Consider the following 12749-nt stretch of genomic DNA (forward strand, 5'->3'; position numbering starts at 1 on the left):
TTCTTTAACATAAAATGTGTAAACATTTAATCCTTGAAATAAGAACAAAAAAATTGATATAAAAAGCGCAATTAAAAAGAAGAGTTATAATTTAACGTAGAAATAAAATTTGAGATGTTTTATAAATAATCGAATAAATTATAATAAAAAGCATAATTAATACAACTAATTACAAAACGGCAACATATATTTACGTATCTGATAATGTGCAGTGATGTACAGTGATGATGTCAAAGTAGTGAATTATTGCAAAAAGAGTAACACAATTAATTATAAAACAATAAAATATAGTTACGTACCTAATAATGATGATTTTCGATGCATTTTGATGTGAGAAAAGAATTGGATATGTGAAGACTGTCAATCGTCTCTGAGCACACAGAAGAGGTTCGTTCATGCCTAAATCACAATATTGGCGATTGTACAACATTATTGCGATTCTATGCGATGTATAACACTTTTCACGATGAATATTCGATCGAAGAAACTTTACACGACACTCACGATAATTTTTCACACGTAATATTCACTTTTCAACCGTAATAATCATGAGAGATACACAGAAATTTGAATCCGTTAACAAACCGTGATTAGTCGTGGAATAAAAATTACGTAGAGGAGACAGCGATTGTAAGTCTCGAACTGTCAACGTATAACGGAAGCTTCAGACAATAGTTAATATAAAAATATAATTCAAAGTATTTTAATATATATAAGTATTAGCAGAGAGAAACCTGAGAGGGGTCACGCTGCCGTTTTTCGTACGACGCTTTTACTAGACCGTACACTAGCGGCGCGTACATCCATTTTTTACAGTTTTTTTACTTTTACAGTACTACCATAATTTTATAGTTAAATCAACCATAATCCATTATGGTTGATCCAACCATAATTTTATAGTTAATTCAACCATAATCGATTATGGTTGATCCAACCAGAATTTTATAGCTAAACCAACCATAATCGATTATGGATCAACCATGATTGAATCTTGCTTTGCGTAGAAATTTGTAAATTCATGTGGAACCTCGCTTCGCGTTGTAAAGTGTATTGGCCGGAGCACAGACTTTTGCATAAAGCATAACGCATAAGCATAAGGAAATTGATTGGTCCATTTCCTTATGCATTTGCTTATGCTTATATATAGACCAATCAATTTCCTTATGCTTATGCGTTATGCTTTATGTAAAAGCTTGTGCTCTCGGCTTATGCGTAGATGCAGTGAATGCCGCTCCTCCTACGGGGGCATTTACAGTTTTTCTAATACTAATGACTAAAATATTGGAGTTAGGTAAAATATGTATAGGACCTTATTTGTAGAGTTTATTATGAGCTTCATTTTTTGTTTAACAACTTTTTCCGTACAATAAATGTTTTCTTAAAATATTAACTAAAACAGTTTTACCTTTGAGGGATTGTTGGGGGCGGAATGGACATTTGCTCCAAAAATCTATTTAGGAATATTATTTACTAGATAAAATAAATATTTAGGCTGAATATTAGCCAAATCGGGGGTGATAGCTTTTCGGAAGTCCACCCAGTATTAGAAATGATTAGAGTATTAAAATAATTGGAACGATTAATTTACTGTGTCAAAAGTTCTTATATATCTTACAATAAAATAAATAAATGAACGATGTCTTATATAGTTTGATTACTACATGTCGAGAGGGCGTTAGTGTACTAATTTTTCTCATAAGGTCAGCTATCTTGAATGATGTATTGTTAATGCCGAAAATCATATGGGAAATATTCTTAGAATAAATAGTACGAAGCACGTGTGATATTGTATATGAGCATGATTTAAAACGTGAACGTTTGATGTTTTGATTGCACAAATTCTACTATGTTTTATTTTTTAGAATCACAGGTATTTTAACAGATCATTGCAACATTGAAAAATTATATTATATTAATAGTGTTTAAAATTAATATTGAGGTACATTAAAGTTACAGAACACACACATCACTGCTTTAAAAAAATAAATTGAGAAATATATTATAGCGTGAATTCTACTGTGTTTATCAAACATGGCTTCAAACAAAAGTGTAACTATCGATTCCAAGAACACAAATGTTCAAGTGAAGATAGAACCTGGCACGTCTGCGGAGTCGTCAGTGTCGTCGGTGTCGTCAGTATCGTCAGTATCGTCAATATCGTCAGCATCATCGGTATCGCTTTCAGAAAGAGTGCGAAATATTAAAATGGAACCAGGTGTGCCTATTACTACACAGAGACTAACATCCTTTCGACTACCACGAGACCTGACACTAGGTGGAAATATTAAGACTGAAAAGCCGAAAAAGGTGTACACACCAAACCTCAATGTGCAGAGAAACAAAAAGAAGGAGTAGGTTACTTAATTAACCGGATTATTTTGCGATATATGCGTATATAATTTAAATGCTAAAAACAATTTCAATTTTAGTGATGCAACAGCAGTGAAGGTTGAGCATGCAAGATCAAGGGATATCGATCGTGGAAGAACGCGGGGAAGAGGACGTGGGAAGACAGATAGAAGCAATATAATACAGGTAAATCTTTATACCAAATATTCTTCAGCATTTTGTAGCATACATCACAAAAGTATCTTATTTTTAGTCTATGGGTATATGGTCAGAAGGAATATATGCGGCACCTACTACTAGAATAAGATCTGAAAGTTCCAGAGATAGTACAGATAGTGGGAAATATTTGGAAAAACCAAAGATAAATTTGAACAAAGTTATCGATAAAGCAGAAGAAGAGAAGAAATTAAAGAATTTATTAAAAGATGATTTTATTGATGATGATGTAGACTCTTTAGATGAGAAGATGGATCCTTTCTTATTGCCAAGATTGCAAAAGATGCATAGTGAAAATGTACATAGTGATGAAGAGATTGACAAGAAACCAATCATCTCAGTAAATGGTCAAGGCAAGTGTAGAGTATTCTAAAAAGCTTATAATGTTATTATTTCTTATACATGTTAATTCTTTTTTATAGTTATAAAAAATGAAATCACTTTTCAACACAAAGAAGATAAAAAGGAAGAGTTAAAAATTTCTCAAATACTTGAAAACAAAGCAAATTCTTATATATTAATACAGGTAAAAATAACGTATATTCCATTATAGTTGTTAATATAGCTATTGCTTGATTCAACTGTTGATTAATAGTTTCCAGACTGTCTCCCAGGCTTGGAATCGTGCAAAGAGGAACCAGCACCAAAACGACCAAGTGATTCCAGTACTAATAGTGAAAGTGACATTAAAGCAAAAACTGAGCACTGCACTTTGAACAATTTAAAAAGCGGTTTCTTAGGTAAACTCGAGATTTTGAAATCAGGCAGAGCAAGGTTACGGTTTGGTGAAAAGAGTTTTTTCGTTGATGCTGGCATACAGCAACAATTTCATCAGGTGAATAACAATTGAATAATTCGCACACCTTAATTTACAGAATACAAATATTATATGACAATTTTTTTATTACTTTTCAGGAGCTTTTAGCTGCAAAAATAGACACTGCATCATTAACAGGTGATCTTATCAATCTTGGCTCAGTAAACAACAAGTTAATTTGTTCACCAGATTTAGAATCTATGCTGGATAAATCATAAATTTTTATTTATGTAGTAATTTTAATAAAGAATGTTTTTATAAAAGAAGGATATTAAGATTCTTGGGAGATTTTGGATGAGCAATCTGTAATGCAAGTTGTAATTTTCAATATTTTTATATTTTCTTTATCAATACTAGAGAATTACGTAAATTATTAAATAAATTACATAATGTTTGTGTAAATTCAGTATCGCGTTTCTGACCTCTAGAGGAAATTAGGAGTCACTGTAAAACAGAAATTATAGTATCATTTAGGAGCATGAGGTTTTTACTAAATATGTTTTTTGCAAATTATTATATAATACGTCGTTATTAAGTATGCTATTTATTGGCTTTTAAACTGCGTTAAAAACTAAACTTTATACAAATTAAGATAAACAAATGGCTATTTCGTACAATTGTTCAATTTCAATTGAACGTGCTTAGGAACTAAAAATGTCAAAGATATTTTCTGTCCAATTATTCAAAAAAAATTTTAAACTTTTATATTATATTAGTCTAGACGAGTATTTGTATCAGCTGAATAATATATTGTGAAAATACACTGCAAAAATGAATCATCACACAAACATATCCGACTAATGTTTATGAAATGTGAAAATTAAAGAATATTTTTTTTCTCAGTTGTATGAAAATGATTTGCGTTGCGGTATGAATGTCATTTGATCTTGTTCCGAAGGGATTGAGTAGTTATGTATATATCTATAGATATATATATATATATATATATATACATGATACATACATACGTATAGATATAACATATATGTAATATACACATGTATATATTATGCATACTTGTATATATATCCATATATGTAGAAAATAATAATTCAATTCTTCGTACAAAACGAAAGTTATTCATCATATTCATATTATAATTAGCTTTGCGATACAGAGATACACGCACAACACATTCTTCATGAAACGTTAGTCTCTCAATCACTTCGTTCAATGCTATGCCCCTTTTTCATGGACTTTAGTGCTTTCTCTCGAAGTTTTTTTTCCAGTTCTTCCGTATTACCTTCACTTACGTCAGATTCATCTGAATCGGCGACCTTCTTCTTTTTGTGCTTCCTGTGCTTCTTATGCTTCTTATGTTTCTTATGCTTCTTCTCTTTCTTTTTCTTCTTTTCTTCTACTTCACTCTCCTAAAAAAAACAGAAACTCAATAACGATTCTCTAAAAATTATAAATTAGTTGCCTACAAAAATCATTACCTCCGATTCGCTGGTGCTGGTTTTTGCCTTTTTCTTACGCTTCTTTTTCACCTTTTCGTCGTCCGTACTATCGTCGATTTTCTTTTTCTTTTTTGTGTCTTTATCTCCAAGATCGTCGTCGTCCGAGCTAGAATCTCGCTTGGATTTCTTTGATTTTGATTTAGATTCATCTTCACTTGTCGATTCTTTTCTGGATTTCCGGGACTTAGACTTTTCCTCATCCGATGAAGTATTTCTCCTCTTTCTCGTCTTCTTGGGCTCTTCATCGGAACTCGAGTCTTTCTTTGACTTTCGAGATCTGGATTTATCATCTTCGTTCTTATCTCTTTTAGATTTCTGCTCTTCTTCGCCCGAAGAAGAGTCTTTTCGTGCTCTTTTTGATTTTTTCACTTCTTCTTCTATCTCTTTTCTTGAACGTTTTCGCGAATCATTTTCGGTAACTTCGCGTTTTCTACTGTCCTTTCTATCTTTGCTGCGATCATCTGGATCTGTTATAAAGTAATAAAAAAATTATATTTATACACATATTAATATTTTATTAAGTTTGCTAATTATTAAGCTCTATTATTGTTAATGAAGAATTTACCGGTTCGACTAGTATCTCTTGCTTTTTTATTTTTATCTGAATGCTTTCTATCATCCTCCGAATCTGAACTGGAGCCAGCTTTACTTTTGTCAGATTTATCGTCATCTGTCGATGCTTTCCTAGATTTCTTCGGTTTCTCCAGCTTTCTCGATTTTCTCTTACCTGTAAGATAAAGATTGTATAAGAAACAAAATTGATTTTCATTGATTATCATCATGTTTTATTAATTAAAATATGCTTTACCTTCAGCATCACTATCTTCACTATCTGTGGAGCCATCACGCTTTTCTTTCTTTGTTTTTTTCACCGCTTCTACAGGTTTCTTGGACAATGGGAGTTCCAATGATTTTTGAACAGGCTTTTTATCTTCTGCTACTGACTTTGCAGTTTTCAAAGATTTGTCATCTTTCTTTAGAGGGAAAGCATCACTAGCGGCGAAATTGGTTTCTCCAATCTTCGGTGATTCATCCTTGCTATCTTCCCTGGAAGTAGAATATATACAATTATATACACATATATACAATGATAGCACCGAGAATATTATTCATAAAATATTTTACAACATACTTAATTGTCTGCTTAATCTTAACGGTTGCGGCCACAATATCTTCAGTCTTCTTAAAAGGCGAAGGTGTACGCGATAAGCTCTTCGAGAACTGAAAAGTTAAAAGGAACGACCTCGTGAAACAATGCGTAACGTAATCTGTGTGTGTATATAAATATATTATAAATTATATTTTAATAGATATAAATTTTATGAAGTTTAAACTTTTACCGTTTATCTGAAAAATAATCAAAATGAATTTGAAACTCACTCTGTGTCTTGTAATAGGGAGAGAAGTAACTTGAAGTTTCTTGGGAGAAACGCTGGGCTCCGACTTTTTCACGACAACAGGTTCTATCTTCTTTACCTCCTTCTCCGGCCGTTTAGCGGATTCCTCTTTCAATATCTTCTCCTTTTCCTTTTTCTTGCCATCATCCGCATGTTCGCGTTCTCTTTCCCGCTTCTCCTGTGATACCTTGCGCTCGATAGATTTCCTGTAGACACACATCACAAATACATTCTTTTTAGTGTCATTCAACGAACGACGATCGAATACGCCACAATCGAGTATCTGCCGAGTTTATTATTTATCCACCGATCGCAGACTCTGTAAAAGATAGTATTGTGTAGAAAATGCATATTTTACTCACCTAAGTGACTCGTCCTCATTGCTAGAGGAACTACTCTCGCTACTTTCCGAGCTACTCGATTTAGACCGGCCGTTTCGCACCTCTTTTCGCGACCCTGTATCAGACGGTCTTTTAGGTTTCTCATCTGCTTTTTTCTCCCTCGCTTTATCCCTGGCATCCTTCGAACGATCGGGAGACCGTTTCCCGTCTCTCGAACGATCCATCGATGACCTCTGATCCCTGGATCTCGATCTACGATCCTTGGATCTAGATCGACGATCCTTATCCCGTCGTTCTCTGGAGCGATCCCGCCTACTTGATCTGTCGCGTGAGGAAGATCTATCGTACCTGCTCGATCGATCCCGTCCGTCCGGCGAGCGACGTCGGCTGCTACGGCGATCGGGCGATCGACGTCTGTCGCGTCTCTCCGACGAGCGTCGCCGACGATCCAGCGATCTCCTACGGCGTCTGTCATCGGGGCTCGGTGACCTACGACGATATCTTGCCGGACTCCTGCGCGGGGGACTGCTGGAACAAGCATTTTCATGCACGCAATGCAAATGTAAAATTATTTGATATGAAAAAGAAACGCTTACCTGCGCCTATTAGGCGGTCTGCGCACTGAAGGTGGTCGCATGCTACGGCTACCGCTGTACCGATCCAATCTCTCCCTCTCCCTCTCCCTTTCGCGCTCCCGTTCACGTCGCCTGTCGCGTTCTCGATCCAATGATCTCCTAAAGAGAATCAAAGACATTAAAAATTTATATGAAGAAATATCAATTCTCTTTGCACGCAAAGCAAATTTGGATACCATAAATGCATTATTATATATAAGATTCAAATATATTTTTAAAATAAAAGATCGTAATTGATTGTAAAAGATTAGATTTGTAAATCTTACCTTCGGTTCCTATCTCGTGATCTATCGCGTGATCTATCTCGCGATCTGTCTCGCGATCTATCTCGTGATCTGTCCCGTGATCTATTTCTATCTCTATCCTTGGAGCGTCCTCTGTCTTTACGTGGCGAATTGCTTCTTCTCTTAGGAGCTGACTTTCTCTCACGACTGGAGTCGCTATCACTGCCGCTGTCGTCCTTATTGGTCTTACGATAAGATCTCTTAGCTTGCACACCGTCCTTCTTTTTTCGTATCTCAAAATCATTCTTATCCTTCGCGCCTTTGTCCTCCTCGGATCCTGAGCTGCTGCTCGTGCTACCATCGCGTTTTCTGTTCGAGTCGACAGCGTCTTTTCGTTTGTCCGGGGATTTCGAGCGAGACTTGGACGATCTTGAGTCGCTCGAGTCAGTTCCCGACTTCCTCGACTTGCTTCTGTCGTCGCTCTTGGACCGCGATTTCTTGGATCGCGAACGTGATCGCGAACGAGATCTCGGCGACTTGGACTTGCTTCGCCTTGATTTCGTGCGATCCTGCGAGCGCGATTTCGATCTTTTGGATTTAGATCGCGATCTTCGAGATCTCGATTTGGAGCGAGAACGCCTCGACTTGGAAACGAGCGATCGTGATCGACGCGTTTTCGAATCCCGGCTAAGTGACTTGGATCTAGACTTCTTCGAACGATTCGCCGGCGATTTAGATCTAGATCGTGATTTCTTCGCTGACTTGTCCAGCGACTCCGGCGAGGGTGTGCGATTGTTCTTTTTCTTTCCATCAGCAATGCTCATCAATTTGGCTTGCAATCTTGATATCGCTACTGCGGCTTCCCTGTAAATATATCAAATTAAATTAGTTCTTGTCTTATGTAAAACTTTATCTCAATAATGTATGCAAATATGATTAAATTTGCTTACGGTTTAGTTTTTACTGGCATCAAAGGTATAGCATTTTCCGGTTGCGGCGAGTCTTCTCGTTCGACCTTAGCCTCAGGCATATCCTTTCCGTTATCCTTCAGCGAATTTTTACTCGGTGATCTCGAAGCGGACCTTCTCTTACGACTCGATCGATCACGATCCCTGTGTCGATCCCGCGATCTGCTCCTTTTGCTTCTACACAAAGTAAGACAGATTTCAACATCGTAACCATTAAATTTAAATAATGTAACCATAATTTTTCAAAACTATTTCTCTTGATGATATTACCTGTCTCTATCACGATCCCTACTTCGATCCCTTCTACGCTCCTTCGACGAGCCACTATCTTTTTCCTCCTTCTTCACTTTACTCTCACTGTCATCTTTTTCTTTTTCACGCTCCTTTTCCTTCTCTTTCTCCGCCAACGATGCTTGAAGCTTCTCTTGTTCTTCCTATAATCCAATATATTACATAATGTAAGCCTATGTTTGTTACAAAATATCGCTTATTTACAGCTAAATATAACTAAATTGAAATTGATTTCATCCATTTTGTTATATTCAATTCAACAAAATTTTATTGAATATCAAAATATAGTTATTCAATTGTTACTTCATCTTTGGAAAACTTCAAGATATAAAAGTGCAATGACTGCGTTCAGAAAAACATACGCTTAGTAAGCAATAAATAATTATCAGATCTGGTTAGTATATTTTCAGATTTACCCAATCAAATCTAAACAATCATATCGTTTAAGCACTGCATTTTGCTGATCGCAGTCAATATTTGTATACGTATAAAGCTGTGCATGCACATTTTACATATTAATGCTAAATGTGGCCATTTAATTCTGAATTATATTTAGTTAAACAATTGTAATGATATAATAAAAATTTGTCACATAAATCTTTCGTATATAAATTTTTCTGATATTTGGCAAGCAAAAATTGCATGCAATGTTATCAAGTAACCATTAAATAGACACATTTAACAATAAATATGTTACATATATATGAGTGCAAGTATTTGTTACGTTCAATCATTACGTAAAGATAAAGCTGATAATTACCAAACGTTTTTTAATCTGATCTTTTTTTTGTTGCAAGAAAGCCTCGGGAATGCCCGTAACACTTTCTTGAGCAGAGACCAGAAGGTCCCATAATTCGCCCATGAAAGAACGAGCATTCCTGCCATTCAGGAACCCTGTCAGGTTGATCTGCATTTTTCGGGGATCGGGAAACTGTAAAATATAGTGTGCTTATTTAATTCTCCGTAAAGCAACAAAAAACCGCGTCTAAACAAACTTTAATAAGAAAATAAATATGTTACGTTCTGATTGGAAATTTTGAACAAAAATTAATCAACATTTATATGCCTATTCTGTTTCAAACTGCTTTTCCCCCTCGAAAAAGCAGATATTTTTTCTTTTATCTCTAAGCCTTATGTCTTACCACCAGTGCCGCCGACCGCATATCTTTGTACCTGCGTTACACATGCTGAGAAGAAAAGATAATTATTAAATTATTAAATGAACAAGTAGCACACAAAATAGACCGATACTTTGCGCGCCCCCCTTCATCGATCATAATATTCACACCGTTAACGGTGTGAAAGTGAGGTGCTGAAATGAGAGAGAAGCATATATTGAATATCCGGCGAAAGCGTCAGTCTGAAAAATCAGAAAGATAATGTGGTATAAAAGGATCACCTTTTCACCAACCTGTGACAGTGACAAAGAGTCAAACCGAGTGAAGGAATACCTCCGGAAGCCGTTTTCGCCTCAATCATGCCAACGCGCTTGACCGAACAGTATGTCTCGGGGAATATTGAAGTCCTTCGCGAACCGAGCTTCGGCGGTAAGTAAGCATCAGGGCAGCGCTCCGTCTCGCTCTTTGACTTCGACGTCGGCGATTCCAATGTGGAACCCGATAACGTAGCTAGCGGCGGTGTTGATGCCATGTTGACACGCGAACGCCGTCGCCATCGGGCAGCTGAAGATCCTCGGGCGGGCGAAAGCTGCGAAGCTTTCGAGGTCCTGCGGCTCACGATGATAAACTACCTCGGTCAAGGTAGCGGCACGAGCAGAAGTGATGTCCACCGAAGAAGACGGTGATGATGACGGTCGGTACTGCACAGCAACGTAGATATCAGCAGGACAGGCTCGCACGCTGCTCCGGGGAGGGACGCGAGATGCAGGAAGCGGGAACACGGCGTGATGTATCGCGTCTCATGATGCCGGCGGTCCCGCGACGATGATGTCGACGGTGTGTCGCGGCGTAGCTGCGAAGATTTGTTGGCGGTTCTAAGGTGACGTTGAGATACCAACTGCCACCACAGTTGATGCTAGGGTTGACGGCTGATAGAAAGGCGGCCAATCGGATGTAGAGAGGAGCACATCCGAATGCCATTTGGACAAAAGGGTTGAGCCCCACCAACGGTCTCTACTTATACTAACGGGGAATTCAAACATATATGATAAAGACTGACTTTGTACAGTTTGATATGGCAGGATCAGCTACAGATCAGTTTCTTTTTTTTTTGTTTTTTTTTTTCTTTTGTTGAAAGTGGATATGCTTGGAGGGGAATATGTGGATTGATTAAAAACAAGGGATATTGAAGGACGATGAAACTTATGGAAATTAAAAAGAAAAAACAATGCGGCAAGTATGGTTAAAAGAATATCTGCCTCATTGCTTCGTTTTATCCAAATTCAGCACGCTGTGCTGCACAGTGTGCCGAGTTTGGATAATGTAGATTTGCGATTCATACGAAAACATCGTGCTGAAATAACGCATATTTATCGAGTTCCTATAATGATGAGGGGAAAAAGCCAAGTGAACGCATTTACTGACATTACTGTTTTTTTCACACAAGCTAAAAACCTATCTCTCTAATTAAATTGCCTAATTTTAATCGATTGAATGCGATGCATCTTACCTTTTCCTCGAGCTGATTATTCACAAATTCTATCACAACATCATCTTCCATTCCTAGAATTTGTGTAATTTTCGTTGTGATCCATGGTTTAATTACATCAAGTTTTACTTTACTCATATCCACCTTTAATGAATACATTAAAGTTTACATTATTTTAAATGTTCACAACTTCATAATCTCAAATCATAGATTTGTATACGATACAGACTATCTAATACTAATCCACTAATCTATTACACTGATCATTAATAAGAATTTCTTCAATAAAATTATTTTTAATATTCTTTTAGCAAAAATATATAATTGTTAGAATTCACAATATACGATAGAAAATGTTTTGCTAATTTAGATTGCAATGTACAGTAGACATAAAATAATAATGACTTTTATAAAAACTATAAATTACCTTTTGCGTCAACGAATCTCCAAATTTCATTTGCTTAAGCAATTTCTTCTCTTTATCACTGAACCTCGTATCCTGCGAAGCAGTTGTCCCCTGCAAAATTAGAGGTAAATAAAATCCTATATAAAAATGCATTCTTGATATAAACAATAATCACAATTAATTAATTTATAAAAATGTTCATATTTTTGGCTAAATTTAGAATCAATTACTTCTCAGTAAAAACATAGCAAATTATAATTTTTTCTTTTTTTGTTAATTATTCCAAATCTTCAGTTTTTTAAATATTTAAGTTAGAAATTTAAGTAAAATCTCTGCAAAATTAAGTAAAACATATTTTTCAACTTTGGACCTTACAATATGCAAAATAACTTATTTTTAGTCTAAGATAAAAATTGCCAATGTTTCAACATTTTCTCTGAAAGAAAGTCAGAATTTTGAATTTACTGAAAATTATATAAAAAATAATGCGATGGCGCGAAGCATTGCGTGCTGAACTACTTACTGTGTACATCATCTTGGCAACGTGCAGCAGAAGCTAGCAGCTCAGCCAAGTAAATTGTACCCAGACGGCGAAACGCCAATCGACAGCTTTTTCTCTGTGATAAAATACAAATAGATCGGATTACAATCTGTGAATGATGATATTCGAGTATGAAACGCACAATTCTTCACAAATGTAATACCTCGCTAATAGGCATACACAAACGCGAAGACGGCTCAACTATTAATATGGCGGTCGCACTGTTAGATCATGCAACAGCAGCGCGCAACGATCATGACGTATAAATATCTAGATAGGAAACTGTGTTTCCAAGTAAAGTAATATCAAATCCACATGGTTTACTTTTCGGCATAAAATGTCCGGCATCCAATAAGAAACTTTAATATCTAGGGATAAATATGGCATTAAATAAAGCGTCTAGAAAATATATTTTCATACAAGATATCGACATATCGTATATCGGACATCGATCGTCGTGTGAATCTTGCATGAATTGCCAGTACAAGTTTCAAGAG

At 36.0% G+C, this 12749-nt stretch overlaps 2 protein-coding genes across 10 annotated transcripts; one reads left to right on the forward strand and one right to left on the reverse strand.

Annotated features, from left to right (window-relative positions):
• Window positions 1–1630: 1630 nt before the first annotated feature.
• Polr3D (RNA polymerase III subunit C53) lies at window positions 1631–4337 on the forward strand. Of its 3 annotated transcripts, none has more exons than XM_012360521.2 (7): window positions 1631–1870; window positions 2006–2351; window positions 2430–2535; window positions 2603–2918; window positions 2988–3091; window positions 3161–3400; window positions 3481–4337. In XM_012360521.2, the coding sequence occupies exons 2-7, from the start codon at window positions 2032–2034 to the stop codon at window positions 3598–3600; spliced, it is 1206 nt and encodes a 401-aa protein (XP_012215944.2). In that variant the 5' UTR covers window positions 1631–1870; window positions 2006–2031; the 3' UTR covers window positions 3601–4337. The 3 variants fall into 3 exon arrangements, with proteins under 3 accessions (XP_012215944.2, XP_067214938.1, XP_012215943.2); XM_067358837.1 differs by having other exon boundaries at window positions 1632–1870; window positions 1957–2351; XM_012360520.2 differs by having other exon boundaries at window positions 1633–1870; window positions 1951–2351.
• On the reverse strand, window positions 3698–12536 carry LOC137001005 (serine/arginine repetitive matrix protein 1-like). Of its 7 annotated transcripts, none has more exons than XM_067358830.1 (17): window positions 12416–12536; window positions 12235–12328; window positions 11733–11822; window positions 11327–11449; window positions 9459–9629; window positions 8678–8841; window positions 8390–8584; window positions 7482–8303; window positions 7177–7314; window positions 6602–7108; window positions 6223–6445; window positions 5975–6063; window positions 5651–5889; window positions 5408–5569; window positions 4822–5309; window positions 4636–4752; window positions 3698–3826 (listed from the first exon to the last, which is right to left on the reverse strand). In XM_067358830.1, the coding sequence occupies exons 2-17, from the start codon at window positions 12244–12246 to the stop codon at window positions 3824–3826; spliced, it is 3543 nt and encodes a 1180-aa protein (XP_067214931.1). In that variant the 5' UTR covers window positions 12247–12328; window positions 12416–12536; the 3' UTR covers window positions 3698–3823. The 7 variants fall into 7 exon arrangements, with proteins under 7 accessions (XP_067214931.1, XP_067214930.1, XP_067214929.1 ...); XM_067358829.1 differs by having other exon boundaries at window positions 4626–4752; XM_067358828.1 differs by having other exon boundaries at window positions 3698–4752; window positions 6602–7105.
• Between the last annotated feature and the right edge of the window lie 213 nt (window positions 12537–12749).

The sequence above is a fragment of the Linepithema humile genome, chromosome 7 (genome assembly GCF_040581485.1).
Source record: "Linepithema humile isolate Giens D197 chromosome 7, Lhum_UNIL_v1.0, whole genome shotgun sequence".
In the NCBI taxonomy this organism is placed as follows: Eukaryota; Metazoa; Arthropoda; class Insecta; order Hymenoptera; family Formicidae; genus Linepithema; species Linepithema humile.

Coding starts and splice junctions, on each gene's coding strand:
- Polr3D (XM_012360521.2), top strand. CDS start 2,032: ATGGCTTCAAACAAAAGTGTAACTATCGATTCCAAGAACACAAATGTT. Junction 2,919..2,987: donor CATCTCAGTAAATGGTCAAG/GCAAGTGTAGAG, acceptor TCTTTTTTATAG/TTATAAAAAATGAAATCACT. Junction 3,092..3,160: donor ATTCTTATATATTAATACAG/GTAAAAATAACG, acceptor GTTGATTAATAG/TTTCCAGACTGTCTCCCAGG.
- LOC137001005 (XM_067358827.1), bottom strand. Junction 5,310..5,407: donor AAGAGATACTAGTCGAACCG/GTAAATTCTTCA, acceptor ACTTTATAACAG/ATCCAGATGATCGCAGCAAA. Junction 4,753..4,821: donor CCAGCACCAGCGAATCGGAG/GTAATGATTTTT, acceptor TGTTTTTTTTAG/GAGAGTGAAGTAGAAGAAAA.